This window comes from Manis pentadactyla, chromosome 12, assembly GCF_030020395.1.
Source record: "Manis pentadactyla isolate mManPen7 chromosome 12, mManPen7.hap1, whole genome shotgun sequence".
NCBI classification, from domain to species: domain Eukaryota; kingdom Metazoa; phylum Chordata; class Mammalia; order Pholidota; family Manidae; genus Manis; species Manis pentadactyla.
In genome coordinates, this window is record NC_080030.1 from 87,032,832 (window position 1) to 87,051,365 (window position 18,534).

An 18,534-nucleotide genomic window follows, 5' to 3' on the forward strand; every position below is an offset into this window, starting at 1 on the left:
TTTTTTTTAGTAGCTTGCGTCTTTCTAGGAATTTTTCCATTCATATAAAGTATCTAATTTGTTGGTACACTATTGTTTATTGTATTCTTTCATAGTTCTTTTTATTTTGTAAGGATGGTAATAATGCATCCTTTTTCATTCCTGATTCTAGAAATTTGAGTCTTTCCTTTCAGTCTAATTAAAACTAAATTTTATCAATTTTGTTGATATTTTTTTCAGAGTCAACTTTAAATTTTTATTGATTTACTTTATTATTTTCCTTTTATCTATTAACTTCAGTTCTAGTCATTATTATTTTCTCCCTTACGTTTGCATTAGGTTTAATTTGCTTTTCTTTTTCCAGTATATTAAATGAAATGTTATATCATTGAGATCTTATTCTTTTTTAAATATAGGCATTTACAGCTATAAATTTGCCTCCAAGAACTTTAGCTGTACCCCTTAAGTTTTATTATATTGTATTTTCATTTTTATTCATCCTAAAGTATTTTCTAATTTTTTCTTTTCATTTCCTTTTTGACCCATTGGTTATTTAGTAATATATTGTATAATTTCCTTATTATTTATGAATATCCAAAATTTATTTTTGTTTTTAATTTATAATTTCTCTCCATTGTGGTGAGAGAAATACTTTCTACAATTTCAATCTCTTTAAATTTATTGAGACTTGCTTCATAGCCTAGTGTATGGTCTAACTTGGGAGAATGTTCCATGTAATCAGATGAATGTGTATTTTACAATTATTGGGTGAAATATTCTATAGCTGTCTGTTAGCTCCATTTTGCATGTAATGTTCAAGTTTTCTATTTCCTTTGTTGATATTCTGCTTAAATGATCTATCCATTATTGAAAGGGGGGTATTGAAATCTTCAACTACTATTGTCAAATTGTCTACTTTTCTTTAAATTATGTTTGTTTTTATTTAGCTTATTTTCTTGTTAGGTACATGTTGATAGTTATTCTGTTGTTAGGTACATGTATGTTTATAATTGCTGTAACACCCTGATAGATTCAGCCTTTCATCATTTTTAAATGCCCTTTTTATCTCTAGTAATTTTCTTTTTTTCATTTTAAAGTTTATTCTGTTGGATATTATTATAGCCACTCCAGTTTTCCTATGCTTGTTGTTTGTATGATATATCTTTTTCCATTCTTTTGCTTTCAGTCTATTTGTATCTATGAATCTAAGGTGTTCCTCTTGTAAACAGCCTTTATTAGTATCATGTTTTCTTACCTAGTCCAACAATCTCTTGATTGGATTATTTAACCCTTTCACATTTAATATTATTATTGACATAGTTGTACTTCTGTCTACCATTAAAATTTTTGTTTTTTGTTGTTGCATGTCTTGTTTCTGTTCCCTCTACTACTCTCCTTTTGCATTAAGTGAACATCTTCTAGAGTAATATTTGAATTACTGGCATTATTGTTTCACTATTTTTAAGTTATTTTGATAGTGACTGCTCTAGGGCTTGCCATATATATGTTATCAAAATATACTTCAGATTTATACAAATTTAAATATGATTAAGAGAAGAAATAAGAACATATATATATAATAATTAAAATGAATTGCTTTATTTAATAAAATTTTAAAGAATGTAAATGTTACAGACTGACTTGGTAATCATCAACACTCTCCCATGCCCCAGTTCATATGCTGAAGCCCTAACCAGAGTGTGATGGCATTAGGAGGCGAGGCTTTGGGTGGTAATTAGGTCTAGATGAAGTCATGAGGGTAGTTCCTCCATGATGAGGTTAGCATCCTTATTAAGAAGAGCTTCCTCTCTCTGCCTGCACACAAAGAAGAGATCATGTGAATATTAGAAATGGTGGCTGCCTGTAAGCCAAGAGGCCCTTTCATCTGTAGGTAACCTACTCTGGTTACACCTTGACCTTGGGCTTCCCAGGATCTAGAACTATGAGAAATAAATTTACATTGTTCAAGTCACCCAGTCCATGGTATTTAGTTATGGCAGCCTGAGCTAAGAAATTAAATTAACAAATTTGAGCATGGGTAGTTTTTGAGGGCAGTCTCTGAGATTTGTTACAACCTCAAGAGAGCTCTTAGTAGCTCTTTCTTTCACTGACTCTCTCTTAGTGAGCTGGTTGGCCTATGGTTCTTCTTGTTGTTAATTAAGAGAAGATAACTTTTGAAAGTGCCATTAATTTAATAAAGTGTGAATTTTTAAAATACAAACAAATAATTGGGAAAAGAAGAAAATCCACTGGAATCAATGGACAAAAGGTATTAACAGATGGAAATTAAGAAAAAATATAAATTATTTTTAGACACACAGAAAGATTGCCAACCTCACTTAAAATTAAATAAAAATACAAAGTAGAGCTATAGAAGGATTACATTTTCATGTGCAAGATTGGCAAACATTAAAACAATTGATAACATACTCCCAACACTGCTGGTGTGAATATAAATTGTTGTAATAATCTCTCAACAGTGCTTATTGAAATTTAAGTTTGAAATAAATTAAATGCTATAGACTTCATATCTGCCTATATTACCATCCCCAATTCATATGCTGAAACCCTGATACATGTGAAGTTCACAATATTTTTTTAAGTTTAAAACCATTTATATTTCTTTTTCGGCAGTACCTATCAAAATTGCAAAAGCCCATATCCTTAAACCACTTCTAAGGACTTATCCTAGAGATATTCTGGCATATGTGGAAGATCATGTATGCACTCATTAGTCATTGCTGCACTGTTTGTAGTAACAAAAAGCTAAAAACCTTCCAATAAGGGGTTGTTTAAATAAATTATGGCATATCAGTTTGCAGTAGATTGCATCAATAGCCCATTTCTTCAGACTTTCCTCTTTATAAGCCTCTTTGCGAGGTCATTTTGCAGCGCTCTCCCACTGTGGATGGGGTGTAATTCCTGTTCCCTGGCTTTGCAGGTGATTTGTTTTCGGTGAATGCAGGCTGACAGATGTGGTGAGGCAATATTTTAAAAGGGACGTACACGGATTAGGCTTGCTTGCTCTTGTGCTTCTACCATTGTCAGGAGAAGAATGTACCAAGGTTCTTCCACTGGTCTTCGGAAGAAGTTAATAGTCATTTGAAGCAGAACTGTCTTCAAATCCGGTATTCTAGTCAAGCCTAACCTAGAGTAAAGCACACCAGTCAATTTGTAGAAGCATGAACAAGCCCAGATTAGAAGTTTGTTAACCAAGTCCAGCCCAAATCATCCAATCCTCAGCCTACCTGCAGATGGACAGGCCATACTTATAAAGAATTGGTGGTTTGAGCCACTGAGTTTTGAGGTGGTTTATTGCATAGCAATGAAGAGCTAGTACACTGTGCAATGGATACCATTTTCCCATAAAAGACTTATTATACTTGTAAGAAATAATCTCTGAGACATTACGGTTCAGTTAAATAAAGTGCAGAACAATGTTCAGTGTTCAAATATTTGTGACAATGAATTTGCATACATGTGCATAAGATATAACTGGAAGGAGACTCATGAAAACCTCATAAAAGTTTGTTGCCTATGGAATATTAACTGGATAGTTGAGCGACAGGAGTGGAAAGAGACATTTCCCTTTGTATACCTTTCTGTCACTTTTGAATTTTTAAGTATTTAAATGCATTATATATAATAAATTACTTTTAAAAACTCAGGCTATTCATAGTGCTCCAAATTCTTCAAGCATCTAAGAGAGCAGAAAAAAATTCTGAAATCAGATTTTTTTGTCCTTTACAATTGCCAGTTTGTTGCTTGGATGATTGTAAGATTCTTTATTTTTAAAATTTTTTTATTGCAATAAAGTTGATAAACAACATTGTGTTGGCTTCAGACGTACAACAGTTACTAGATAATTGTATACATTACTAGATGCTTGCCACAATAGGTGTAGTTACCCCATTATCATACCAAGATATTACAATATTATTGGTTATATTCTCTATGCTGTACTTCCATTCTTATCTCTAACTTACTTCCTTTTCTTTTAAATCTGGAATATCAGCAGTATTTGTCTAGGTGTATAACTCTTATTTGTTATTAACTCTTGGTAGCTACAATAAACAGGTAAAGAACTCTTAATTAAAATTCAGTCGTAACAAAACAAACAGCCTAAATATTTAAATGGGCAAATTAATTGATCAGATACTTCATGAAAGAAGATACACAGGTGGCAAATAAGAACACTAAAGGTGCTAAACATTATTGATCAATTAGAAACAAAATAAGATACCACTACACACTTTTTAGAATATGTAAAATTAAAGTCTAACCGTATCAAGTGTTATTAGGATATGGAGCTACTGGAACTCTTTTTCACTACTGGTGATGATGTAAAATGGTATATCCATACTTTGGAAATCAGTTTGGTAATTCCTGGAAAATTTTTTAATGAATCAACCATATGACCTAACCATTCCATCTCTTGGTATTTACCCACAAGCAAGCAAAAGAAATGAAAGCATATGTCCACACAAACACCTAAATATGAAAGTTTATCAGAGCTTTATATGTAATAGGCCCAAAGTGTTAACAGTCCAAATGTCCATCAACAGATAAAGGAATAAAGAAAATGCCCTATATCCATACCATGGAATACTACACAGCAAGAAAATGGGACTAAATTATGGATACTCCTAACAACATGGATAAAACTCAAATTAAATATGCTGAGTGAAAGAAACCAGATTCAAAAGAGTACATACTGTATGATTCCAATGATACAAAATTCTAGAAAATTCAAACTTTAGGGACAGAAATAAAATTAATGGCTCCATGGCATGGGTTGGGGTGGGGGTGATATATGGATGAAGAGATTATGACAGGTCATGAGGAAACATTTGGGGTGATGAGTATGTTCATTTTCTTGATTGTAATGATGGTTTCAAGGGTACATACATAAGTCAGAACTTGCCAAGTTCTACAGTTTAATGATACGCAAAAGAAAATTCGAAAAGAAGCCAAATGTTAGAATTTGTAAAGTTGATTAGTAGGTACACAGATTTCTGTTACACTATTCTCTGTTGTTGTGTGTTTTCTATTAATAAGAACTATTTTAACTTGGTTCAAAGAAAAACTAGATTTCCCACACTAGAGTTAACTGATTTGATAAACTAGTGGCAACAATAAGTTTCCATGAAAACAGGACCTGTGTCTGTTTTATTCACCACTGCATCCTCAGTTCTCAGTGTAGTGCCTAGAAGGAATCATCATACACTCCAAAGTTATTTAGCTAAAATAATGAATAAACTCAGTTCATTTATAACTATTGGCTATTTTCTTATTTTAAAGAGGCTTCCAATTCTTTATGGTAAAGCTTGGAAGTTATGGAATGATTTAGAGTGATTGTCCATTCTGTAGAGAGTAGTTGTTAAGATTATTAGAAACCTCTATAACGTATCTCTCCCACGTATCTCATATGCCTGCTTCTACCAGGCAGCTTGTACCAACAAAGCCCTACTGGTTTTTTACAGGTCCAATTATTGAACATGTATTGATTGGTGTCAGTGCCATGCTAGTTATGAACTATTTTGTAATATCGCCCCTTTGCAAAAGTCATCACATCAATTTTTCTTGGGTCCAAGCACCTCCGGATGCCACACATCCCTTCAGCAGGCTTTTGCTCAGGTTCACTGTAGGTATCCTTTGGTAAGCAGTCTACACACACCTTTATTCTACCATCACAGACACAGTTCATGCCGTACGGTTTGACACTGGCTCGATTTTGTCTCCCTCATTAAACTTTAACTTCTTTTTTTTTTCCACTGCCAAGGTGATGTGATAGATTTCTATTCCAAAATACACAGTATCTTCAGTCTTTCTTCCTGGGCTCCCTCTATGAGCATCTAAACTAAATCTGATAAATATTCACTTATTGGCTTTGAATATTTCAAGCAGTGCTAGCAGGCAACTTACTGAACTATTTAGCTCACTGGATAAGACTTATAAAATACATTAGAGAAGACTGGGTCATGTATCCAAGCCTTGGCCCAAGCCTATCTGCTGAATCTCTGCCATAGACATGCAATAGATGGCCTGTCAATGGGCAAGGATTAGAGTAATTTTTAAGGAAAATTTCTGGCTTTGGAGGTGGCTCTGTTTGGAAGACAAAGTGAATGTCATAAAAAAAAGGTACATTAATAAACATTTATTGAACTGTATTAAATTTAATTGAAATTAATTGAATTTGGATGGTGCAACTGCTCCCATTTGTTGGCTGAATCCCAGTTTTGGTTTAGAACCTAGTTTGGGCAAGGACTAGAGAAATGGAAAATCTTTAGAGATTTTCAAAGTTGAATTAACTTACATTAGAAAAAAATGTATTAGATAACATGGCTGATTTAAATATTTATCAAAATTTCCTTTGAAAAGACAATAATTTAAACAAACTAAGCCAGGTTTCTCTTTAAGTGAGCAAGTTCACTCTTCTATCCTTTAATCTAGGTATTTTTCAGCCTCCTTTGAGTCAAATTTGGTCCTTCAATTTAGAATTTCCCTTGTTTGTCATTTAAAATACAGAAGTTATCCATAATGTTACAATTTTTAGAATTACAAATGTCTGTATTCTCAACTCGGTGCTGAATAAACCACAAAGATTTATAGATTCTGCCTTTTAAAAATCTGTATAGGCTGTTTCCAATCTTTTAAAAAAAGTGTGCTTCTTAAAACAAGTATTTTATAAATCTCTCTCTTTATAGAAAATGTACCTTCACACATGAATTTTATATACTGAATATACTGAATTTTTATATACTGAATAATTATAAACTATAATTATAAAGGGAAAATAAAATAATAAATAATAGGTAGTATAACATATAAATGTGTGCATATAACTATACTAGAAGATCTACTGAAGTGGTAATAGACTTCCACCTACTTATAAACAGGCTAGAATTTAAGAGAAATTAGCTGTATTTACACATACATATATATACACACATATATATGTATGTATGTATGTATACATATGTTTCTCTAGCTATACTATCCATTCTGTACCTCCATCCCTGTGGCCAACTTAAGATGATGATTGAGATTTTTGCACCCCTTTATCCCCCTCCCCACCCACCCACCCCAACACCTTCCCCAATGGTAACCACCAATCATTTCTCAGCGTCAATGAGTCTACTGCTGTTCATTTTGTTTTGTTTTGTTTTGTTTTTAGATTCCACAAATAAGTGAACTCATATGGTATTTGTCTTTCTTTGCCTGGCTTATTCCTCTTAGCATGAATATTGAAAATAATTTTTCTTTATATTAGATATTTTGAAATAAGAATCACTGCAGTAACTCTAAATGAAAACTTGATATGTTTGGGTTGTACTGTTGATTCAAATAGCATGAGAAGCATAGCTGTCAGAGATGAAATTTTGATAAAGTTCCAAACAAAGCAATATACATTCTTCCCTCAATGAACCCGGGAGCTGCATTCCTGGAAAATTTAGTGTATATTAAAACACACTATAAGTGTTTGCAACTGAAATGTAAAATGGAGTTGTTTCCAGGCTGAGATGATTATAACCAGGTTTTTCATCCACAAAATGTCTAGATGGATGTTTGAAAGTCATGTGAAAAGCAGGATAAGTTTTCATTGCATGATATTGTCCTGTCTAATATCCCTGGCCTCTGCACACTAAGTGCCAGTTGGCTCTTCCCAGTTAACCAGAAAATCCCTCCACAGATATCCAAAATACCCACTAGGGGCAGTGTTACCCTGCTGAGAACCACTGGTCTATATAAATGGGTTCCTGCCTTTCCAGTCTTAACCACCGCTTTAGTTTGGTTCTTCAACATCTATCACTTGGACTTCCCAACTTCTCTCTCTTTCCTCAGTCTTCTCTTCCTAATTCACCCTTCAAACAGACAGCTAAGGTGATCTTTCTAAAAGCATATTGGAATGCTCTGGTGGAAGTCAAACTCTTTAGAAGGGAGGAAGCAATCTGATGCCACTATATTTCAAACCTGAATTTGTACTACTCCCTCCAGTGAGTGCTTTGCTCTTTCCCATGTAGCCACTACAACTGAACAAGTTCTCTGAATGTTTTCACCGAATTGCTGATCTTTTGCCTGGCAAGTACTCACTAATAATTCAAAATGCAATTCAAACATTACTTATCTGATGAAACTTCTTCAGTCTCCCCACTCCACCCTGACCTTACATTTACCACATTTTGTAATTGTTAGACAGTCTGCCTCCACCATTAGATTGTGAGTTATTTGACAGCAGGGATTTTTATCCTCTCTACCTTGTATCCCAAGTACATCGAATAGGTGGAGGGCATGCAGTAAGGTCATAAAAAGTTAAGCACTTTGAAAGTTGAATGATTCCGTAATGTTAGCTATTTGGAAAGTTTTTTAGATTACTATTTGTTTTTATTTAGTAATGTTAGCTATTTGGAAAGTTTTTTAGATTACTATTTGTTTTTATTTACTTTTCAATATTTTCTCAACCTTGAAGAATTACATATTTCCATCCAGTTTAATCTCTCCAGTCTATTACAGCCTTTTAGCTTGTTCTTTCTTGAGTATTTATTTAATCTCCAGTGAATTTTGAAACACTTTTATTATATTTTTCTTTTGCTAGCTCCAATCCCCAATGTACTGACTCATAAATAAATATGTACTACTGGACCCATTCTCTAGTTTATATCTTACTTTAGTTTATGTATCTCAGAAAAGAAGCCCATTTCTTTCTAAAGTGATTTGAAATCAACTCTTGAGAAGAATTTTCTTTTTAATCATGAATCTTTAAAAATTATTTTTCCATGAGTGTATACACATAATTTTTTGTTTCTGAATTGATCCTCAAGTTGATAGTTCTGGTTTTAAGTGTTGGTTCTTGGTTTTATGACATAGGTCCTTGATGTTGTTTACCATTATCTGATTTTGTTTTAGATATCTTTCAGATTTGAAAATATTGAAAGGTAAATAAAAAATAGTAATCTCCAAAACTTACCAAATAGCTAACATTACAGGATCATTCAGCTTTCAAAGTGTTTAACTTTTTATGACCTTACTGCATGCCCTCCACCTATTCGATGTGCTTGGGATACAAAGGTAGAGAGGATAAAAATCCCTGCTGTCAAATAACTCACAATCTAATAGTGGAGGCAGACTGTCTAACAATTACAAAATGTGGTAAATGTAAGGTCAGGGGTGGAGTGGGGAGACTGTCTGAAGAAGGTTTCATCAGGTAAGTAATGATTGAATTACGTCACTGTTACCAATTCCTTTGCTAATTTAAGGCAGAGACCAAAATTAACTAGTTTTAATGATGTTTGTCTAGCTGGACCACATGGCTTCTCTCTGCTAGTTACTGTGAGTGTCTCCATAATTATTCACCCTTTTTTTTTAGACAACATTATTCCTTGCCTTCCCAGGGCTTAGCAATATTTCAATAATTTACTAATGACTTCCCCTTGGGTCATTAGAAGAAAAAATGGTTTTTGTAAAAGCAATCTGCTAAATAAATGATAGTGCAGGGACATTTTCCTGGAGGCTACAAAGTGACCTGTTGAAATACACTAAATTGGTTCTTCTCCATTAGGACATTCAGATCCTTTTTATATTTTATTTTGGAATGGAAGAATAAATAGGGAAAAAAACGTGGTCTGAAATCCTCTGATCTGCTTAGAGCATGTGAATAGCATCATGCACAAAAAGTTGTCAAGCTGTTAGGAGTAAGGCAAGTATGATAATTTAAGATAATTAAATGCATAAGACAATCAAAATAGAATTGCTCATAGTAAGCTTTTCTCACTTGAAGGAAACTTCTTTAAAAAAGTAATTACTTATCTAAATATTTTTCAATACAGTTTAAAAAAATGTGGTATAAAAATTAATACATAGAAATCTGTTGCATATACTAACAATGAACTAGCAGAAAGAGAAATCGGGAAAACAATTCCATTCACAATTGCATCAAAAAGAAGAAAATACCTAGGAATAAATGTAACCAAGGAGGTGAAAGACCTATACCCTGAAAACGACAAGACACTCATGAGAGAAATTAAAGAAGACATCAATAAATGGAAATAACATCCATGCTCATGGACAGGAAGAATTAATATTGTCAAAATAGCAATCCTGCTTAAAGTAATCTACAGATTCAATGCAATCCCTATCAAAATACCAATGGCACTCTTTAATGAACTAGAACAAATAGTTCTAAAATTCATATGGAACCACAAAAGACCCTGGATAGCCAAAGCAATCCAGAGAAGGAAGAAGAAAGCTGCAGGAATTACACTCCCTAACTTCAAGCTCTGTTACAAAGCCACAGTAATCAAAACAATTTGGCACTGGCACAAGAACAGACCCATAGACCAATGTAACAGAATAGAGAGCCCAGATATAAACCCACACATATATAGCCAATAAAATATGTGATAAAGGAGCCATGGACATACAATGGGGAAATGAGAGCCTCTTCAACAGCTGATGTTGGCAAAACTGGACAGCTACATGCAAGAGAATGAAATTGGATTATTGTTTAACTCCATACACAAAAGTAAACTTGAAATGGATCAAATACCTGAATCTAAGTCAAGAAACCATAAAACTCTTAGAAGGCAACATAGGTAAAACTCTCTTGAATATAAACAAGAGCAACTTTTTCCTGAACGTATCTCCCCCGGCAAGGGAAACAAAAGCAAAAATGAACAAATGGGACTACATCAAACTAAAAACCTTCTGTACAGCAAAGGACACCATCAGCAGAACCAAAAGCATCCTACAGTATGGGAGAATATATTCATTAATGACTTATCTGATAAGGGGTTAATATCCAAAATATATATAAAGAGCTCACATGCCTCAACACCCAAAAGCAAATAACCCGATTAGAAAAAGGGCAGAAGATCTGAACAGACAATTCTCCAAAGAAGAAATTCAGATGGCCAACGAGCACATGAAAGTATGTTCCACATCACTAATCATCAGGGAATTTCAAATTAAAACCACAATGAGATAACATTTCACACCAGTTAGGATGCCAACATCCAAAAGACAAGGAACAACAAGTGCTAGTGAGGATGCAGAGAAAGGGTAACCCTCCTACACTGCTGGTGGGAATGTAAATTAGTTCAACCATTGTAGAAAGCAATATGGAGGTTCCTCAAAAAACTAAAAATAGAAATACCAGTTGACCTGCGAATTCCACTCCTAGGAATTTACCCAAAGGAAACAAGTTCTCAGATTCAAAGAGATATGCACCTCTATGTTTATCGCAGCACTATTTACAATAGCCAAGATATGGAAGCAACCTAACTGTCCATCAGTAGATGAATGGATAAAGAAGATGTGGTACATATACACAATGGAATACTATTCAGCCATAAGAAAACAAATCCTACCATTTGCAACAACATGGATGGAGCTAGAGGGTATGATGCTCAGTGAAATAAGCCAGACAGAGAAAGACAAGTATCAAATGATTTCCCTCATTTGTGGAGTGTGACCGCGAAGCAAAATGAAGGAACAAAACAGCAGCAGACTCACAGACTCCAAAAGGAACTGGCGGTTACCAAAGGAGAGGGTGGGGGAAGACTGGTAGGGAGTGAGAGAGAGGGGGATTAAGGGGCAATATAATTAGAACACACAATATAGGTAGGTCATGGGGAAGGCAGTATAGCATGGAGAAGACAAGTAATGACTCTATAGCATCTTACTACACTGATGGACAGTGATTGCAAAGGGGTGGGGGGGGACTTGATAATATGGGTGAATGTTGAAACCACCCTTGCTTCATAAAATTGTATATCAATGATACCTTAACTAAAAAAAAAATGCAGTATAACAATCCACAGTATGGAATATTGCAATTTTTAAGAAAGAAGAAAACATACCTATATGTATGGACATAGTTACATGGTGGTTTTAAAATAAGAAAAATTATGAATAATACATATGCTATGATCTCATTCATATTAAAAAAACAGTAGAAACAGAAATAAAATATGAAAGAAGAGATTGGAAAGATACACATACATCGAAGTGCACTCAATACTCTGCATTGAAACCTTTTGTTTTCTCCCACCAAGTTGAGTTCACTTGTTGCCAGATCAAATAAAGGATGCTCTGTTAAATTAGATTTTCAGGCAAATAATTTTTTTAAGTATAAGTAAATCCCAAACATTGCATGGGACATATTTATAGTATATTCATTGTTTATCTGAAATTAAAATTCAATTGGTGTCTTATATTTTTATTTGCTAAATCTGTAAATTCTACTTTAAGGAGACCATAAACCATTCATCTTTTATTCCTGTCACTAACATAGTTACAGAGATATAGTGGGTTCAAAATAAATGGCAACAGGAAGAGTAATTAAGGAGAGTACAATAACAGGCAATTTTGCTAAGTGTGTTATATACAGTATCTCATTCTCATGGAAATGTCTTAAAGTTTTATAAGTAGTCATAAAGAAACAAGGGTATACAGCAGTCACACAGTAAGTGGTGGAGCTAGAATTGACCCCAACTTTTTGGGTCCTGATTCAGCAGCTGTAACCAAATACCAGCTGCAGGGAGGCAGGGGGAGAAAGGAAGGAGAAGGAGAGCAGGGGGAAGGCTTCATTTCTGCCTAAGTGCAGCAGAGCAGCGCTTTGCACAAACTCCTTAACCTTGTGTAGAGGTGGAATGTGGGATATATAAAAGATGTAGACAAATTTAGGCCAGGTCTCCACCTCCACCACTCATTAGCAAGTTATATAATTTATTTTTGCCTCAGTTTTCTCATCTGTAACACTGGGGTGAGAGACTTACCTGAGAACTACTGTAAAGAGTATATGAGATCATTTCTGTAAGGTGATCAGCACAGAGCTTGGTAAGTAAGAATACTCAGTCAATGCTAGTTATTATTGGCACAGAGTCCCAATTTTTTCATTTGTCAAATCCAGTAAACACCAATAACAATAAGACAATAATACTTATGATATCAATATTGCTGAGTTGATTGGAAGATCAGATGAGAATATACATATTATCTTTCTAAATTCGGAAGTGTTTCTCACTCCCCTTAACAGAGCAGTTGCTCTTTAGGTCAGAACCAGCATTAATATCATGTCAGAACATTGCTATAGTTTTCCCCCATGAGTAATTTAAAAAAATTGTCATGCAGTAAAATTGATCCTTCCAGGTGTACAAAGTTCTATGAATTTTAACCCATGCGCAGATTTATATAACCACCACCCAGACATAGAAACACGGGATACAGAATATGACACAGTTTTTGAGACTCTTTTTCAAAGAATCTCATGTTCATGTTGCAAAACACTTTTAAAAGTAAGATAAAGGGATTTAGATAACCCTGAAAATCAGTGAAACTGTCTTCTTCCACAATCTCTGCAGTTTTCAACCCCTCCAGGTCTTATTTGGGCCATTTTTACTGCTCACTGTGCAAACTCTTCTCCACACAAAAGTAATCAAGAAGGAGCTGACCTGCGACTTGGAGCTGTCTTCACATTAAAGTCACATACATCAACCTCAGCATTCCTTATCTGATTTCTTTTAGTATTACCAAATCTTAATGTTCCCAATTGTTTGCCTTTTTCTCTCTGAAATGAAGAAGCGTGGAATACCCAGGAGCTTCTCACCCTTCCGGGATCATTATTTTGATTGGGACAAAGGGGATACATAGTTATTGAGAGACTAATGATAAGTGTTTTCAGGACCCCAATCTCTCCGACGTAACAGATCCTCCCATAAAACAATCATTCAATCTGTCCCTTTCACTAGATCCATCCTTTCCACCTCCTCCCCGACCCCAGTCGCGCAACACCCACCACCCACCACCCTCACAACCCGGGGTTAACAGACTTTTGGACCAAACTTATGTGCTCCCTGGGCTGCCTCCCTCCCTTCCAGCCCCCAACCCCCGAGCTTTCCCAGTTTAAGTGACTTGCACTGACACACAGCTGCCACATCTGGTGAGGGAGTCAGGTTCGCTTTCCGGGTGACTCACGTCGTTGCTATTTGCCTTTTTGTTTCTAGGATGCTTTGGCTGCCGTTTCCTTCCCTCTGCTTTTAATTCTGGGAGAGAAAAGTTAATGAATCAAGACTGACTCTCCCTTAATCCTATTTTTTCTCTTGAAGTTGGCTCTCTCTCTTCCCCAAGATCCGTACCTCTCCAAGAAGTGCGGGGGCGGGACAGGTGGGGACGCATTAATTACACCTGAATCTTAAGTTGGCAGTCTCCGGTGTCAACTTTCTGAATCCCTCTGGCCCCTTGCTGGGCTGCCATTTTCAGCTCATTTCTTTATGCTGCTGCTTTGCGCTGTTGTCCGTTACGCCTACATCTATTTTGTTACCGCCCTACGTGCCAGAACCAGGGTGAATTCCACGAGATTCACCAGCAGTTTTGTTCCTGTGCAACAAGGTAAATACAGTACGCAAAATGAGAAACCACCAAAGGATGCCGGGGAGAGGGGAGAGAAAGGGATTCCCTCGCCTTTTCCGGCCCATTTCTCATTAATTTCCATCAGGAGGAGGCGCACAGCCAGAGGCCCCAAGGTCCCTTCCTTAAGTCCCCCCACGGGGGGCTGCCCAGCTGGCCCCGGGCGGGAGAGGTCCCTCGGGCTGGCCTGCCCTCCCCTGGCCCCGGTTGGTTTTTCCCAGCTGTGGAGGCCGGGCCAGGCGCTGGGACGCGCGGAGAGTCGGCGTGAGCCGCGCTCAGCCTGCAAGCCGCCGCGGCGCTGGCGGGACGCGGGAGCTGCCAGCCGCGGGGGTGAGCGGCGGGAGCCAGCGCGAAGGCGAGAACCCGGGGACGGCGCTTCTCCCCCCCGCGGGCGGGAGCGGAGCCGAGGTCCGGGGCGCCCCAGCCGCGCTGCTCGCGGCCTCTTCCTTCCCCTGGGAGATGACCTGGACCCCCTCTGGGCCCCGAGGGGCGGGCTGGGGCGACCCTCCGCTCGCGCGGACCCGGGAAGGCACTAAGAGATCCAAAGCCGCCTGTAACCTGAGACTTCCCCCCCAACCCCACCTCGGCGGGGGAGCCGCGCGGGCGGGGCGGCGCCCCCGGAAGGCAGGCCGTCCGCGGGGGCGGCGGGGGAAGGGGCCGCGCGGCAGCGAGAAGTTTGGTCGGAAGGCGCCGGGATTCGGCGGAAAGTTAGGAGCGGGGGACGGGCGCGAACAGGCGCGGAGGGCGGGAGGCTGGCAGGGTATATATAGCGCGGGCCGGGGCGGACGGTAGCCTGCGCTCGGCGCCTCGGGCTCGCTCCCCGCTCCGGGGAGGCTGCGGGTGGGCCGTCGGAGGGCGGGCTCGGGGCCTGCGTGGGGACGGCTCGGCCCGGTCGGGTCCGGTCCCTGCGCTCGATGAGCTGCGGACGCCGCCGACCCTCACGCTTCTCCCCTTCACGTCCCAGGTCCCGCGGCGGAGGCGGCGTGAGGTGCGACAGGAGCGGCCGCGCGGGGCCGCCCCGGGGCGACGGCAGGAAGCGGAGCGGGTGGAGGAGCGCGGAGCCGAGCGTCGCGACCCGCCGTGCGTACCTTCCGGAGGGAAGGGCGGGGAGCCGGCCCCGGGAGGGCGACGCCGGGCGGCGAGAGGGTCAGCGAAGTTCCGGCCGCGGCGCCCTCCTCCCCTCCCACGGCGGGAAAGTTTTCTCCGGACGCCCCGCGCCCTCCGGGCCCAGCTTCCGAGCCTTCAGAGCGGGCGCCGGCCCAGCCCCGGGGAGGCCCGCGCCGCGATGCCTGGGGGGTGCTCCCGGGGCCCCGCCGCCGGGGACGGGCGGCTGCGGCTGGCGCGGCTGGCGCTGGTCCTCCTGGGCTGGGTCTCCGCGTCCTCGCTGACTTCTTCGGCGCCCTCCGCCCCCTCCGCGTCCGTCCCGAGCCCCGCCGTGTCGCCCCAGCCCCCACTGCCGGGCCGATGCCCCGCGCCGTGCGAGTGCTCCGAGGCGGCGCGCACCGTCAAGTGCGTTAACCGCAACCTGAGCGAGGTGCCCGCGGACCTGCCTCCGTACGTGCGCAACCTCTTCCTCACCGGCAACCAGCTGGCGGTGCTCCCGGCCGGTGCGTTTGCTCGCCAGCCTCCGCTGGCGGAGCTGGCCGTGCTCAACCTCAGCGGCAGCCGCCTGAAACTGGTGCACGCCGGCGCCTTCGAGCATCTCCCCAACCTGCGCCAGCTCGACCTCAGCCACAACCCGCTGGCTGACCTCAGCCCGTTCGCTTTCGCGAGCAGCAACGCCAGCTTCTCGCCCCCCAGCCCCCTGGTGGAACTGATCTTGAACCACATCGTGTCCCCCGAGGACGAGGGGCAGAACCGGAGCGTCGAGACTATGGTGGCAGCGGCCCTGCGAGCTGGCCACGCGCTGCGCCGTCTCCGCCACCTGGAGCTGGCCAGCAACCACTTCCTCTACCTGCCCCGGGACGTACTGGCCCAACTGCCCAGTCTCAGGCACCTGGATCTACACAACAACTCGCTGGTGAGCCTAACCTACGTCTCCTTACGCAACCTGACACACCTAGAAAACCTCCACCTGGAGGACAACGCCCTCAAGGTCCTTCATAACGGCACCTTGGCAGAGTTGCAAGGCCTGCCCCACGTCAGGGTCTTCCTGGACAACAATCCCTGGGTCTGTGACTGCCACCTGGCAGACATGGTGGTCTGGCTTAAGGAGACAGAGCTAGTGCAGGGCAAAGCCAGGCTCACCTGTGCATTCCCGGAAAAAATGAGGAATCGGGTTCTCATGGAACTCAACAGCTCCGACCTGGACTGTGACCCTATGCTCCCTCCATCCCTGCAGACTTCTTACGTCTTCCTAGGTATCGTTTTAGCTCTGATAGGCGCCATTTTCCTACTAGTTTTGTATTTGAACCGCAAAGGGATAAAAAAGTGGATGCATAACATCAGAGATGCCTGCAGAGATCACATGGAAGGGTATCATTACAGATATGAAATCAATGCGGACCCCAGGTTAACAAACCTCAGTTCTAACTCGGATGTCTGAGAAACACTCGAGGACTGTACAAAGACAACTGTGCATGAGATGTAGACTTAAGCTTTATCCTGTCTCAGGCTTTCTCCACCCTAAACCCTCCACTGTAGCACCACTGACCTTGACTGCCAGTGAAGGAAATTTGCTCTTGTTATGTAAAGTTTCTTGGTGTGTTCTTTAAGACAATGAACAGCTGCGCATAGTATTTCGCCATTTTCCTTTTCTTGGAACTCTTCAACATGTTTGGAGGGATTTTTCAAGTTTCAGCATGATCATGGACTCCTGGCTGGCAGTTTCTCTTAGCAGTGTTCAAGGCATAGAAGCATACCCATACAGATAGCATTCAACAAAAGCTGCCTCAACTTTTTGAGAAACATACTTTATTCATAAATATCCATTTTATTCTCATGTACCTAAATTATGGGGAAATGATTGCACTCCATAAACTGCCTGCAGACCTTAGCAAGCTCTTCAAAGTAACTCCATAGTACACAGTAGCACCTGCATCCAAGAGCATGCTTACATTTTACTGTTCTGCATATTACAGAAAATAACTTACAACTTCAGGTAACTTCTTTGACAAATCACTTTTTTGAATGCAGTTTATATGAAACGATACTGAAGTGTTTTTTATAAACTGCATCAAGATCCAACAGATTAAATTGTTAAAAATTCAATAAAGATTCTTAAAAGAATTAAAATTGTGTTCAAGTTTGCTATTTGAAAAAGAATTAGGGAATATGATACTGAATGGTCTTGGTTCTGAAAAATTCAGGTATTAGTTACAGCTGAGAATGAAACTGGAGCAGTGTCTTATATAAATAGACTTGGAAAATAGTTTTGAGATGGTGGCTTCTTTCAGTATTTAAGTAGAAAACTTGAATATTCATGTGAATAGCCTTTTCAGGTCCCAAAGTTAATACTGTCCATGAAACAATTTTGTAGGAGTATTATAAAGCTGGTCGACTTAAGTTCCAAGGATAAACAATTCACCACTGGGGGCTTTTTCTAGACAAATTGGTGGGATAGAACAAATTATTAACTTAATAAAACTCTCCTTATGAAATTGTTCTGTGGGTTTTAGAGCAGACTATGAAACATACAATGTAAATGTATGAAAATAAAGTGCCTTAAAGACAGAATATTCTAAAATAAAAATTTTTAATGTGAATTTTAAAAAATTTTCTAAGACTGTAATGTGAATTGAAACCTAGATTTTGAGAATACTTAAAAAAACATTTAAAATGGAATGCACATGGCTGATAGTTCATCAGAGAGCTGTCAATATGTTTTAAAAAATAGTCACGATAGTACATGAATTTGAGGAAATAACCAGAGATAAATATCTACATGCATAATCAAGTGTCTCAACTAGTCATAGGTTTTTACTTTCAATTCAGTATTAAAGAACCAGGGGATACTTTTTTTTGGCTAGGCTCTGTATTAGTATATACACCTTTGTGAAGAAGAAGAATAAATCACATTTAGGTATAAATAAAAATAATTGGTATATCAATTGATATATATATATATATGAATAGTAGACAAGATTTGCTTCTTTTAGAGGTTACTATTTTGTCAGTTAATATTAAAAGTAAATTTCATTAATTTCCAGG

At 39.5% G+C, this 18,534-nt stretch overlaps 1 protein-coding gene and 1 long non-coding RNA gene across 5 annotated transcripts; one reads left to right on the plus strand and one right to left on the minus strand.

Annotated features, from left to right (window-relative positions):
- Positions 1-1,482: 1,482 nt before the first annotated feature.
- On the minus strand, positions 1,483-15,087 carry LOC118929037 (uncharacterized). Its single transcript, XR_005031447.2, has 5 exons — positions 14,968-15,087; positions 14,115-14,355; positions 13,954-14,021; positions 2,986-3,127; positions 1,483-1,794 (listed from the first exon to the last, which is right to left on the minus strand). It is a non-coding gene; the product is annotated as an uncharacterized LOC118929037 (long non-coding RNA).
- Positions 14,574-17,619, plus strand: TPBG (trophoblast glycoprotein). 4 transcript variants are annotated; one of them, XM_036918799.2, is made up of 2 exons: positions 14,574-14,793; positions 15,350-17,619. In XM_036918799.2, the coding sequence occupies exon 2, from the start codon at positions 15,671-15,673 to the stop codon at positions 16,928-16,930; it is 1,260 nt and encodes a 419-aa protein (XP_036774694.1). In that variant the 5' UTR covers positions 14,574-14,793; positions 15,350-15,670; the 3' UTR covers positions 16,931-17,619. The 4 variants fall into 4 exon arrangements, with proteins under 4 accessions (XP_036774694.1, XP_036774693.1, XP_036774692.2 ...); XM_036918798.2 differs by having other exon boundaries at positions 14,576-14,715; XM_036918797.2 differs by lacking the exon at positions 14,574-14,793 and adding an exon at positions 14,800-15,120.
- The last annotated feature ends 915 nt before the right edge of the window (positions 17,620-18,534 follow it).

What these genes read in the sequence shown, in the direction of transcription:
- TPBG (XM_036918797.2), top strand. Translation starts at nt 14,845, where the DNA reads ATGACCTGGACCCCCTCTGGGCCCCGAGGGGCGGGCTGGGGCGACCCT. An exon ending in CGGGGGACGGGCGCGAACAG is followed by an intron (nt 15,121 to 15,349) that starts GCGCGGAGGGCG and finishes TTCACGTCCCAG; the next exon opens with GTCCCGCGGCGGAGGCGGCG.